Genomic DNA, 14,818 nt, shown 5'->3' with positions numbered 1-14,818 from the left:
CTCGTTTATTTATTAATTATTTTTTTGTGGAACTAGCATGATAGGGATCAATATTTATTCTGAAGACAGATTGTATGATCACTAGCTACTTCATGTATGATAAACTATTGTGGCCGTTCCACTGAAGATTTTTTGCAGACTGAGGAAGATGTTGCTCTAATAACTTGTAGTTGAAATGGTGAGTTTCACTTTCAGCTTTCCATAAAAATTCACAAATCAAGTATATGCTTTGTCCAGTCAATCCTTGTGTGTTTATCCACTGTCTTTGCATTTGACAGATGTTGTCTACCCCTAATTACATTGTTAGCACACCAGTTTATTTCATAGAATTGCTTGGTTAAATTATGGGCATGCATAGTGTTTTTAAATAATGTGAAATCACAGATCCATTGACAAAAAATGGAACTGGAAACTGATCTTGGAGACCAGATTATAGATGAAGGTCAGAGAAGTATCTGAGGAGTTTGAAGATACTTAAATTGACAGCATTGGAGTGTTGAGACCATATAAAACACACTTGGCACAATTGTTAGTTGATGGGCACTGCAGAAATGTTGGACATAATGTCTTCTGTATGTCCTTGCAATTATGAAAACTAAAAATATGCTACAGCTATACCAGATAGTGGATAGACAGCCAGATTAAGTAAACAGTAAAGCACAGAGCTATAAGATGTCATTGATTTGAAGTGATTTGCATAGAAAAAGCAGGGTGAGTAGGGGAGGAGTCCTTGGTCATACACATATTAAAAAGAGAGAGAAACAGACTGGGAATACTTTTGCAGGTAAACTCTCCTAGTAACTGCAAGTCCAGTGTAGTAAAACACTGAATTGGATCTCCTTTGGAGAGATTTGCAGTTAAATTTCCTGGATGTAAGTAACGTTTGTTAGATGAGCAGACATTGTATGAATGACATGAGTTGCTTTCCGCTCTTTTGTTTTCTTTGAGCAGGAATACTTTTTCTGAGAAGAAATACAGTTATCTTCTTGGCTGTCTATCCTGTTCCACATCCCAGCATGTCCATTCCCCCCGCCCCCCCCCCCCCCCCCCAGTTTTCTGATATAATCTTCAATTCTCTGTGTTATTCTGTGAAGAGCTTTCTGATTAAAAGTTATTGTCAATTGATAAAATTAGTCTGTGGCCCCAGGAGCAAGTCCAGAGGTACTTTTTTTCAGTTGTTACCTGAACATGTCTTCACAAAGAGAATTGTGTCAGGTGTATCCCAGTTGCATAAAACATGACATTGTTAAATGTTTAGTATACACTTTAGCCAGAAGTGTAGAAGTATGCTATTAAAGCATTTTGAAAACAGATTTCATGTAAGGAATTAGTTGACAAAGAAAAAATATGGAAAATAATCAGGCTGATCCTACTCCTTTTATTTGCAGACAGGATGGAATCTCCAACTCCTTCACCAAACATAGTAGATATGAATCTGAAGATAACTCATATCGAATGCCATCCTGAATGCTTGGTTATAGTGTTCCAGGGTCAATACAAGGCAGGATGCGAGCTTGACTATTACATACTACAAAATGAAATACAACGTGTGTTCAAAGTAAAAGATAACGTTTACATTGGTGGATCTTGTTTGGTGGAAGACACAGAAGGAAAATGGCATAGAGGAAGAGTTCTGGAAAAGAGGGAGCATATCTGTGAGGCTTTTCTTATCGACACTGGGCAAGTGCTAGTGGTTGAGGAAACACATCTTGCTTCTGCTTGTGATGAATTGTTTCAGCTGCCTCCAAAGGTAGTTTTGGGTGTTTTTGCAAGCATACTTCCTCTTGGAGAAAAATGGGGTCCAAAAGCCATTAACTATTTTTCTTCTCTGGTAGGATTACAGATTACAGGTCACGTGAAAGCTGTTCTAGCATACCAACTGTTTATTCTAGAAGTGCCAAAGATCATTAGTGATGTTCTTCAACTGCAGTTAGGAAAATTTATTGATGGAGATTCATTTTGTCTTATTGTAGAAATGTTAAGAGCGTTTCCCCAAGGAATACTTTGTAAGAGAGTGCCACAATTGTTGAAACAGAAGTATCCAGTCAAGGAGTTGCTTGCTTTCAGTAATTCTGAGAAACCAACAGATTTTTGGCCAGTTCCAGATGATCTCTTTCCACATCTACCTGTTGGCAGTAAAGAAAATGTAAAAATAACTGTTGCAGTAAGCCCAAATAAATTTTACTGTCAGATACAGAAACGGCAGAAAGAGCTGGAAGATTTGACAGGAGCTATGCATTTGTACTATGAAGCTATCAGTACAGAAAATAATAAATCTTTCGATAGTTTAGGGTTACTCTGTGCTGCCAAAAGTCAAAATGGACAGTGGCATAGAGGAGTGATAAAACAGCTTCTCTCTGACCGTGTGGAAGTCTGGTTTATGGATTTTGGCAATATTGAAGCTGTGCCATCTCGTTGTGTTCAGAAACTTAAAGTAGAGTTCATGGCATTACCAATGATTTCATTTCCATGTGCGCTGTCTTGTTTTGGTAGTCAGGATGAAACAGTAATAAAAACTCAGCTGAAAGAACTTACACAGGCCTTGATAGGACAAACTTCTGTGTGTGTCCATGTTGATTTATTCAATGACATTAAACGCTTGTATTATATTACTCTGCAAAAGCAAAATCTTGGGGTTAATGCTAAGCATCCAGAAAACCTGAATGAGGCAGCTGCATCATGTGTCTCACTTTTGGAAACAAAAATCACTATTGCTCTAAACTACAGACCATGTCATGAGAGATACAATTCGTTTAAGAATTGTACTGGAAATAAACATATAAAAACCTGCTTACCTGAATGGGATATTTCTTTGTCAAGCCACTGCGAAAGAGTAGAAATGCAAATGAATTCTTTCCATACTGCTGTTGTGGTATATGTCATAAATCCATCTGACTTCTGGATTCAAACATGTGAATATCAGAATGAATTTCAAGCCTTGATGAAAAATATTGCAGACGCATATAACCAATGTGGAGCTGATGAAATGGTCCTTAAAAACCCAGAACCTGGATTGCTGTGCTGTGCCCGGTATAGCAAAGATATGCATTATTATCGGGGTGTTGTCATTGAAGTGCTTCATGTAAACATTACTGTTTATTTTTTGGATTTTGGAAATACAGATACAGTACCCTGTTATGATGTGAAAACATTGCTTCCTGAGTTTTCTGGTTTACCAGCTTTAGCTATGTGTTGTGCACTTGCTTGCACGTTTCCTGTTGATGATGTGTGGGTTAAAAAAGAAACCGATTTCTTCAGAGGCATTGTGTGTAACAAACTACTGCTGCTTCATGTCATTGGAAAGCAAAACAACAAGTATATTGTTAAAGCGCATTATAGGAGTGGTTTGCAGCAAGGAGATGTTGCCACATGTATGGTTCAAGCTGGATATGCTGAATACTGGGAAAAGATACCAGTTTGTGGTGTTAATTCGGCAAAAAAAAGGCAAGATCTGAATCCCTGCAAATTAAAAAAAAAAAAAGTAAATACACAGAGCATCTGTAATATTCGTAAACATAAGGTATCCAGAAATGGAGAGATGCTTCAGAAGGAAAAGTCATTAAATGTGCCTGTAGTTCTGAGAGAATCTGTTGTGCTGTCCTGTTTTGGAAAAGGTGCTATTACTAAAAGGTGTAAATCGGTATGTGAGGAAAAATTATTTTATAAAGAGTTTGTGTTTGAACCAGGGGCTGTTTTTGAAGTGGTGTGTTCTTGCATTGTTTCCCCAGCAGACTTTTCATGTCAGTTGCAAAGCAAACTGCCAGAGCTAAATAATTTAATGGAACAAATTCAGACTTACTATAAAGAGCATACCAGTCCTTACAAAACTGGACAGGTTGCCTGTATTGTTAAATGTCCCAAAGATGGGAGGTGGTACAGAGCAACTGTTGTGCAGCAAGTATCCACAAATGAAGTTGATGTGGTTTTTGTAGACTATGGTTATCGGGAAAGAGTTTTACTTAAAGATCTTCAAGCTGTTCTTCCAGATTTCCTAACTCTGGAAAGTCAAGCATTTCGATGTGGACTTAAAAATGTACCCTTACAGATTGACTCACTTAATTCTTCTGAAGTATGCAGATGTTTTGAAGACTTCATTTCTGCTTCTAAAGGACCACTGACTTGCATCATTTATGCTCTTATTCTTGTAAGCCCCAACTGTTTATTCAATATAGTTGACTTACAGACTCCATCTATTAGTGCAGAGGAATTCCTCAGAGAATGTGGTCTCACCCAGTCTGAATATATTGGTCTGAGAAACCTTGCATCTTTGGGTTCTCTGTACAGTTTTTGCTACTCATCTTTTGATATAAAAACTGGAAGTGAGGAGGAGGTTTATATAACTCATATACATAGTCCTTCAAAATTCTATTGTCAGCTTAATCGAAACACTGAAACTATAGAGGCATTGATGAAGAAGGTTAGTGTCATAAGTAAAATGTCAAATAATGCAAAATATGATACCAGGAATACGCGATTATGTATAGCCAGATATTTTGAAGATGGTCTCTTTTATAGAGCTTTGGCTTTTCCCGTGGAATCAACATCCTATCTATGTGCTGACTTTGTGGATTTTGGAAATAAGAATATGGTAGAGAGAGACCAGTTGATGCCTATTCCAGACTTTGCCACTGACCTAATATTCACACCCATGCAAGCTATTAAATGCTCTCTGTCAGATCTTAGGGAGACAAAAATTCCAGTAAGAGTTACTAGGTGGTTTGAGGAAACATTCCTTGGTAAACTGCTGAAGGCTATAATTGTATCCAGAGAATCAGACGGACAGATTATGGTGGAGTTGTATGATGGACAGCTCAAAGTAAGTCAGAAAATAAAAGAAAAAATATTGGAAGAATTGGCACTGAAAAATTATACGGAACAATTTGTTGGAAGTAACAGAGGAGTGTTATGTCACACGGAAAATGACAAAGAAATTAATAAAGTAACTGTTAAAAATCCTGAAAGAGTTAAACTGAAAACTGAAGCAAAATGCCAAGTATATGATAAATATCAGACAAATATTGGACAGAATTTTGGAGATAAAGAGCAAACTGCATGTAGCACACAAAAGTTGTGTAGTGGGTCCTCAAAACCGCTAACTTTACAGGACAGTGAAGAACCAGGTTTTAGAAATACTGTTAGTGCTGTTCTGGGAGCACAGAGAGGAACCTCTGGTTGGAGAGCCTGCTTCTCACTCACTCTGTTATCCTGCTGTAAATTCAAAGGAAATAACTGTAAATGCTCTCTCTGAATCTCATAATGAAAGACTAAGTTACACAGGTCAGCAGGAAAGGGGTAATGAAAATATACCTAAATTAACAAGTCTTCCTCAGCGCCATATTCAGGTGAATTCTGAAGTAGCAGGGTGTATTTCTCATATGAATAGTCCATCAAGTTTCTATGTTCAGCTTGCAGAGGATGAAAACGTAATAGTACAACTAGCAAAAGAATTAAATGAAAGCATGGTGAATATAGGTCATGAAGATTGCTTAGGTGAGCTTATGGTAGGGGATCTCATTGTCGTAGAACATGACAGTGATTGTTTTTGTTATAGAGCAGTTATTAAAACTCTGAAATTGGGAAACTCCTTTGAGGTGGAGTTCATTGACTATGGTAATGCAGCAGTTGTAAGTCCTTCAAAAATCTCCAGGATTCAGAAAAAGTTCTTAACTTTGCCGAGGCTCAGTGTTCATTGTTTCCTTAGCAGAGCAAAAAGTGTTCCTGATGAAAGCTGGACTAGTAAAAGTAGTTCCTCTTTTGTAAGCAAAATAAATAATAAGCCAGTCACTTACAAGTTCTTACAGCAACATGGAGAGCAATGGGAAATAGATGTAATTTGTGGTGGAAAGTCTATATCTAATGACCTTCTGCAGAAAAAAGGCAGGGTGAGGTGGCAAAACACACCAATGCGTAATCAGGAAAACAGGCCAAAACAAATTCGGGTTACAAGTGGTAATTCTCGAGATAGAAAGTCTAGGAATGTTCAAAGTAAAACTAAATCTGTTAGGATGAAAAATACTTCTAGAACACCCTTAAATGTCCTTCCTCAAGATCTAAATTCTGGACAGGTAGAAGGAGCAGAAGTAATTAATATTTCAGAGAGTGGAGAATTTCATGTACAGTTACTTAGAAATTTGCAAATACTACGTGAGTTAAATGTAATGCTTGTCAAAGAAGCACAAAGAAGTGATTTGCTTAGAGTGGATGACATTGAAGAAGGATTGGAATGCATGACAAAATCTGAAAGGAAGTGGTATCGTTCAAAAGTGATAAAGAAATTTGTCAGGGAGAAGTTAATGCTAGTTTTTTTCATGGATTATGGCAAGTGTGAGGTGGTGTCCTTAAATAATGCAAAGATGCTCAGTGATGAGATTAAAAATATTCCTAAACAAGCTGTGTTTTGTAAATGGGTTTGTTTTAAAAAACTGAAGAAAATTCAGTTTGTCCATGTAGTAAATGCACTCCTGAATCATGAAATAAGCATCTTGTTTTCAAGATATTTGGAATCCTCTCATATCTGGGAAGTAGATATTTTAATAGGGGAAATTCTGCTTCAGGAATATTTGAACCAGCTCTTAAGTGATCGTTGGATTGTTGTTGGACCGGAAAAATCCAGTAATACAGACCGTAAGGAGTTTGATACATCATTCAAGATAAATTCAGTCACATGGATGCTGCTGCAGAGTGGCGAAAGGTATCCTGGATTTGCAACTGCAGTCACTGATCCTTCGAACTTCTGCATCCAGTTTGAAGTCTCATTTGATTGCATGCAAAAGTTGTCTTTGCTGCTCTCTGACCTTCCTGACAACTTGCCAGCTTTGCCAAAAGAACTTGTGGCTCCTGGTGCTAGCTGCTTGATCAAGTTTGGACTGGAAGCACAGTGGAACAGGGCAGAAATTAGTGAAGTAACAAGTCAGTCTGTTGCTCTTACACTTACTGATTATGGCTTTCTGAAGAGCATCCCTTACTCTGATATCCATAAACTTAAAGTTATTCCAGAAAGTCTGTCTTATTTACCACGCTTGGTACACTCTTGCTCTTTACATGATATAGTTCCTGCCAACGGGGAATACTGGAGTGATGAAGCTAAACTTCTGTTTCAGAAACTTCTTAGTAAACCGGGTCTGATATTTCATTTTAAACACTATGGCTCTGAAATGAGGTTAGAAGTGGATGTTCTGTATGAGGAGACCAATCTAGCTCATGCCTTAATTGCTGCTGGCCATGCAGTCAACTCTAGAAGTAGGTGCTGCCTCATTCCAGTTGACAGAATTAAAACAGAAAAAACAGATTTGCAGCCTCAGTGTCCACATTCTAGTTACTGTGCTTCCCTATGTGAACCAGATTATAATTATGATGAAAACTCTTATTTTGCTGACAGAAATAAAGCAAAGAAGTGAAGCAAAAAAGTATCAGAAGCATAGGACTATCTGTGATAAAGTTTCATATAAGGAAGTCTGGTAAAGTGGGCGCTGGAATATCATTAACAAAGGATCTGAGTTCATGTAACACTGAAAGAAAAGAAAAAACTGCCAAAGGTGGACAACACTGTGAAGAAGTTGGGATTTTTTTCAGCGTTGTGATGATAAGAAAAGTAAAATTGACGTAACACAGAGTAAATCTGCTACCAGAAGCACTGGTTGGGGCTTATGATTCTGATGTTCCACAGTCTAGAAAGGCAGTGAGTGTGAAGATACTCTCATAATAATTATTTGAATAATAAGTAGACTGCAGTTAGGAAAATACTTTTTCAATGCTTTTAAAAAAACCCAAACAGATACTTCTCTTGATATATTTTTTTTTCGTCCAAGATCTTCGTACATTTATTTAGACAATCATGTTTTTGGCAAATCTTTCTGTCAGAATGCTTTTACAATTTATGTGTGTATACATACGAAGCTTTATTTGCAGTAACATCTAGTTTACAGTGGTGTTGTCTCCTCCTTGTTTTGGATGCTCAGAAAACAAAGATGCCAAGCATCTTTGTATATTCTTCTCTTTGTTTCTAATTCTGAACTTCGCTCTATATCTTTCCTCTTGGTAGGAGAAAGTTTACTAACAATAAGCCAAAAACTTGCATCCTCGTTTATGGGAGAGACACCCATTAAGTTATTTTCACTCACTTTTTTTGGTGTAAAGATGCCATTGACCTGTGTCAAGGTTCTCTTGGTGTCTGAGTTGCATCACAACTGGGGGTGGTTCTCTCTGCTGACTGTGCATGTTCTACTGATCCCTGTCCTCCATCCTCCCCACCCATCTGTCAAACTGAAGAGGAAGTTTTCTCCATGCACTTAGTCTGTATCTTGAAGGGAAACATTCAGAGCCTTTTCTTTTTTTCTTCTTTGTAGGAGGAGGAAATCTCAGAACTGAAAAGCGATGATATGCAGTATGTTTCTTAGAATTTTTTTTGTTTTTCAGTAACCATTCTGAAATTATAAGAATTTGTCAGATGTCTCTGATATTTTTTTTCCATTTTATTTATTTATTTATTTATTTCCCTCGCCTCCTTCCTCAGTTGTGTGGACAAAGATAAAGCATGAAAAGGCCTGAGGTTTGAGGGATTTTCTTTGTATGCCCTGTGATTGTTTGAATGTAAATGAAAAAATGAATACAACCGTAATGATAGGCAGTACATCTAATGCATCTCTATATGCAAATAAGAGCTAAGAACACCCCCCCCCCCCCCCCCCCCCCCCCCCCCAATCCCTGGATATCATTATGTATTTAATTCCTGTGAAAACTCTGGAAAACAGAATTTAATTTTTTAAAGGAGAGAGATGTGTCCAGGAAATTAGAATAAATAAGAGAGAAAACAATGCCAGCTGATCTTTACAAAGTTAACTCTGCTGGTGAATTATTCAAAAAGCATGCAAATAGTTTCAGCATACAAGCAAAAGATGCCCATTAGTAACAAATGGGAAAATGCAGAAGATAAAATTTCTTAAGTATTAGCTAAAGTATCAGAAGTGTTACCTTAATGTATTGATTAAATAGAGGGCTTTTCTGTAACCACTTTTGATTGTTAACTGTTTTCTTTATATTGCACCATTTTATGTTGCTGCAGAATTTAAAGTTTTCCCTAGTTAAGATTACAAGCTGACCCAGCATGTTCTTTGTCAATAGTTTGACGTACTGCTTGGTCTCATGATAAGACAATGATTGTATTGTGCAACATTACTCATGTTGAGTGATAACTTTACATTTACTTCACTGGGCTACATTCATTGTAGTGCCAAGCAATACTTAATTTTCTTGTAGAGGCACTGACAAGGGTTAATTGATTCTAACTTCTGGCTGTCATTCAGTTGGAACAGCAGGTGCTTGGGTGTCTTTTCTTCTTAAAGATCATCTGGATACCCTAAATGCCAGTTCTGTTGGTGTAGTATTAATACACAACTTGCATATTTTGTGAGGGTTTTTTTGCTAATGTAAAGTATGTTGTGCTTTAACTTGTGTGTAGTTGTAGAACACTGCTTACCTAATGTTACAAAATGGAGCCTAGAAATGATGGATGATTAAGAAAAAATAAACAGCTGTGTGTGTACTATTTTTATGTTCTGCAAATTGCAAATGTTAGTTTTATTTGCAAGAATGTGTGTTTTATTTTCAACTCGTAATGAGTCTAGCTTACGATAGTAATTCCTTTTCTGAAGGTCTGATACCCAAAGTGCTTAAGGTAAAAAACTAGATAAATGGAAGTATTTTCAGGATTATGCTGTACCTGTAAATATGGAGAATGTCTTTCATTGCCACTGTTGATACGGATTTTCAGAAGTGCATTACAAGGTGATGTTATGTTAGTTAGATTAAGTTCTGGGATGTCTGGCTATGGATTTTATTCCCAGCCTTGTTTCTTTGGTGTATGCTTCCCCTGCCGCCAACCTCAGCTTTAAGAGCATTTTTCTTCTAAGTAGGAGAGGCTATACTTGTAATCTAGTTGAAAGAAACTGTCATTTATTTAGGATTTGGAAGTTTAGGTGTGTTTTCCTGTTTGGTTTTGGGCAAGCATAATTCTGAGCAAAACCACTACTTTGATTTGGTAAAATTTAATTGGAAACTACTGTTTATAATTTGGTTGTATTTCCTAAATGTATTTCTGTATTTGTTTATACAGTGTCATTGATTACTTTGATTATTTTTATCTTTTTTTAATCCATGAAGGTGATAGAGAACTGGTTTTATTTGTTTGGAATTAAAAGTATTACCGTGTATACTGATGTGTTCAGTATTCTGCCTTTTTGTCATGAGTAATAAAATGCTTTGCTTCTGTGTGTAACTTGCCTTGCCTAAATCATTCTGAATATTTTGAAGCTTTCTGTGACCTTTGTGGTTGGTGAATGCATTGGAAAAAAATGTGAAGCTACCTCAGTACACTGTTTGTGGGATGGTGCCAAGGAACAATCCTTGCCCTCTAGGCCAGCAGCTGTGGAGTGGATTATATCTGTCCTGCACTGAATCATGGCTTGCTTTTGAGTGCTGTACATATGGTACCAGATTCCTGCTGTACAGCTTTCTAGGTGAGATGCATGCCACACTCAGCCTTCATCTGCTTTGTGCTAGTCAGATGTACTCTCACTTCCATGCTCTATAAAGGCAGCCAGGCCTTATATGCCAGATAGGCACATTGTTACAATACCATTACTTAAAACTTTTTTAGATTTGTATGCAGTTACTTTGAGAAACATTTTCTGTTATTTACTTCTGAAGATGTGCATTGCTGAACATTTAAACTGTATTAAAAAGATTATTTAGATGTTTTTCTGATGTTTTGGCATTTTATAATGTTCCATAAAGCTTACTTGTTACTGGAGCGGGGGGAAAGGATGTGTGTGTGTAATTTCTTCTGCTTTGTTTTCCCAAGGGAGCTTTGAGGTAGTATAAGGTGCTTGAGTTTTGGTAACTTACCATGCAGTGTTACTCCCTAGGGGAAGAGTACCTCTTGCTGATTTTGCTGATTCTTTCTGACTGATTCAGGAGTAACCCTGTACTATCTTCAGAAGGAAATGTGTTCACACCTCAGCCGGCAGAAATAGTGGGCCTGAGAGAAGGAGACTTGAGATTATTAAGGATTCATGGAGGAAGAGAGGCAGAGAATGAAAAGGTTTCATTGGAGATAGGAGATGGGTGGTTCTGGAGTTTTGAAATGGCTGACTAGTTATTGAATGTTTGTGTGGGTCAGGAAGCATAGAAGTTTTGCCTTTCAGGCAGAAGTTTAGGTTTCAGTGCTAACCTAGAGTATAAAGATTTTTAAAGCTTACAATAAAAAGATGGGAAATTAAATAGGAGTGTAGAGCATGAAGAAGAGCTCTTAGAAACTAACAAATGATCATCTCTTCCATAAAAAAAAAAAAAAGCAAACTTAAGGATGCAAAAGAGCCTCTGATGTTGCTTCTAATTAGCTTTAATATCCACAGATGAGTGTATATGTATGCTTGGGTGTGCTTCATTAGCTGCAGACCAAAGTCTGGAGGTAAGCTTCACCACTGTCCATAGACAACTGCACTTCTACAGTGGGAATGGTGTTTGAACAAGGTATAACCACCTTAATCTTTTTTTTTTTTTTGCTGCCCCTGTGCCGCCTTGTCTTTGCCCACACTCTGCCCAAATAAACAACCCATCCCCCATGACTTTTTCTTCATTGTCCTACGTCCCTACCTAGATTTGGTATTACAGTGTTACCTAAGCAGTCTGGGCCCTTTATGGTATTATGGTACAGTCACCTAGATGGCAGCAGCCTTGTAGCCCAAGACTGCCTTCTGATTATTTAGTTCATGCTGCTTACATTTCATTTATTTTGTATGCTTCCTAGAGAAAATTATCTGACTTGGTCTTTACTCTTCGACCGAACTCTAATTAAGCACAAGCAGTTTCTTATGTGCAGTTTCCAATACCAGAGCAACAGAATAATCTGTTTTGTGCTCACATGGTATCTTCACCCCTGAATAGTTTTCGCTGCCCTCCCAGTTCCCATCAAAGGCCTTAGCTAATTAATAGGCTTAGTGCTGTGGCAGGACCTTTTGCTCATACCTGGTGATCCAGGTGACATCCTTAGTCCTGAGTGTGGATACAAGAGGCTGGGGGAGGAGCAAACTGGTCTTGTGCATTAATACCTGGTTATGCAGCTGATGTTATTGACAGGAATTTTGTTTTTATGACAGCAGGACCCTCTGAGAATTGAGAACTGCTGGCCAGAGACAGGATCCACCTGACAAAGTGAGGAAAGAGCATCTGTTCCAACAAGCTGTCCAGTGTGGTGAGGAAAGCTTTAAACCAGGAACAATGAGGTTAGGGAATGTGAGTCAGAGTTAAGAAATGGTGGATGTGGTGGAAAGAAAAGAGTACAGTGTGATGGAAACAATAGAGACCTCAGGAATACTAAAACAGTAGAAGGCAGGCTATGTCAAATACGTGTATAAAAATGCATGCAGCCTAGGATATAAGCAGGAGGAGCTAGAGCTGGAGTTCAGATTTGCAAGGTATGTCAAATCCTACAAGAGAACCTAACCCTTGCAAGTCCATGGGACCTGACATGCTAAATCCAAAGGTGCTGAGAGAATTGGCTGATGTCCTTTCATAGAGATTAGGGGAGATTACACGTTTGGAATAAAACAAATGTTGCACCTATCTTCAAAAGATGCCCAGAAGACAAATTGGGGAAACTACAGGTTGGTCAGTCCCACTTTGGTATCTGGGAGAAGCACGGAGCAAGTCTTCTTGAAACACATTTCTGGGCATATGAAGGAGAACTAGGTGGTTTGTAATACTTGGCACAGATTTACCAAGGGTAAATCAGTCTTGACCAACCTGAGGGGACAACAGTGGACATCCTGTACCTTGACTTCTGCAGGGCTTTCAACATTCTACCACAATATTCTTGTATCTGAGGTAGGATGTTACTCTCTGGATGGGTCAAGAACCAGATGGGTAAAAAGTTGTTTTGATAGTTGGGTTCAGAGCATAGTGTTTAATGGGATATGCTCTGTCTGGAGGTTGTTAACAAGTGGAGTACTGGAGGGGTCTATCCTGGGTCCTGTCCTGTTAAACATCTCTATCGGTGACCTGGAGGAGGCAATGGAATACTTACTCATCAAGTCTGCACATTATACCAAGTTGGGAGGACCAGCTGAAACACCTTGAGGGCCACAGGCTGCAATCCAGAGGGAGAAGCTGGAGGAATGGGTCAGCAGAAATACGACAAAATATAACAGGGACAAATGGCCATAAACTGAAATGAGAGGTTTAGACTGGGAAGCAAAACCTTTTCAGAATGAGGACAGTCAAGCATTGTAGAAGGTTCCCCAGAGAGATTGTGCAGTCTCCATCCTTGGTAGTTTTCAACACCCCACTGGATAAAGTTCTGACAAACCTGGTCTGACCACATAGCTGATGCTGCTCTGAGCAGGAGGTTGACTAAGTGAACTGTAGAAGTCCCTTTTCACTTGAATTATCCTGTTACTGCTGCAGCTACTCTTCATACCTTAGTAGCTTCCAAAGCCTTGCTTCTGGAATTAAGCACGTCGAAGTCCCTAAATCTTACTTTAGCACATGGTTAGCCAGTTTCATTCAAGCCATCTCCACTACCAGTTTAAGTGTAAATGGCAAATGAATGAAGACTACATAGGTATTCTGTCTGGCTTTCTCCAGCCATGACTGGAAGCTTCCACTGGGAAAAGCTGCCTTTGCAAAGCAGCTTGTGTTTATAGAAAGAGACTGTTGGGACAGAGGTGCCCTGGTAGGTTGAGGTACACAGAAAGCCTGTCAACCTGCCAGGTGGTTCATGTCCCTTTAGATACTTGAGAGGTGGCTTTGGGAACAGGAGCTTAAACTACCTCCTTTTGTCTCCTGTCTTCCATCCCCTGCCCCTCCCTCCCTCTCCAAGGTGTTTAAAATATCTCCATACATTGCTTTGCTGTAGACTCATCAGTGTACTTGGCTCTTTCACCAACTATCTGTAACACTGTACACAGTGCTCATACGTTGCTAATTGCATAAATCTGAAAGGATAACTGTTCTTGAGGATATATGTGCTCACCTACTCATTGTCCCAGACTTGCAGTCTTTCTGTAAGAAATATTTCCGTTAGAGGAGTGCAAATATCCCTGTTACAAAAGATAGTGAATTTTTAAGACATCTGCTTATATGGCTCTTACAGAAATGCTTACCAATAAGTTTGGTGTGGGTCAGTGATCTTAAATATTTTGCCACCCAGCATGATCCATCACCATTTTATCTGATCTCGCACTACATGCCATAGGTATTAAAGGCCTGTGTCAGCTATGTTTTATAATTTATACATGGATATAAAACATGAGGTTCAATGGAGACATTGCAGAGTGTATATGCTGCAGAAATAAGTGGAGGTATGACAAGAAGGGAGGAAAGACTTTGTCCTCAGAAAGTCAAGGAGTTGTTTGTAAGTGTGGGGCAAGGCAATCTGCCAGGGCAAAAGTATCATGATAACCTTTGAGTACTCCTGGGGGAGCAGGGATTCCCAGAAAATAACAGCTTTTGCTATTGTAAAAAGCTGTACTGGCTGATTTGAGAGTGGGAATAGCAGAGACTGGTAAAGTTTCTTCAGTTACAGCTGGGAATGCTTTTTAGCATTCAGCATGTGTGGGGCAGCAGGAAACACTTGATGTGAAAGGAGTTTGTGATACTAACTCCTCTTTGGGTTCATCTAGAAGGTGTTTGTATGGTGGCAGTGCCTCTTACAGACACACTGGGATGAGCTCCTTCTCTCAGTTTGCAGGAGGCTGCTTGTTTTTGATGCATTGTGTGAGCTGCACTGACATCTGCTGGCTCTGTGCACGCAGGCATGGCT

At 38.7% G+C, this 14,818-nt stretch overlaps 1 protein-coding gene across 1 annotated transcript; it reads left to right on the top strand.

Moving 5' to 3' along the window:
• Positions 1-1,390: 1,390 nt before the first annotated feature.
• On the top strand, positions 1,391-7,397 carry TDRD15 (tudor domain containing 15). Its single transcript, XM_030038057.1, is given in 2 exon segments — positions 1,391-5,149; positions 5,151-7,397. Coding segments are annotated over 2 exon segments (6,003 nt in total). The 5' UTR covers positions 1,391-1,393.
• The last annotated feature ends 7,421 nt before the right edge of the window (positions 7,398-14,818 follow it).

This window comes from Aquila chrysaetos, chromosome 15 (genome assembly GCF_900496995.4).
Source record: "Aquila chrysaetos chrysaetos chromosome 15, bAquChr1.4, whole genome shotgun sequence".
Classification (NCBI taxonomy): domain Eukaryota; kingdom Metazoa; phylum Chordata; class Aves; order Accipitriformes; family Accipitridae; genus Aquila; species Aquila chrysaetos.
Note: the sequence above shows the minus strand (reverse complement) of the source record. Positions and strands in the feature narration are given on the sequence as shown.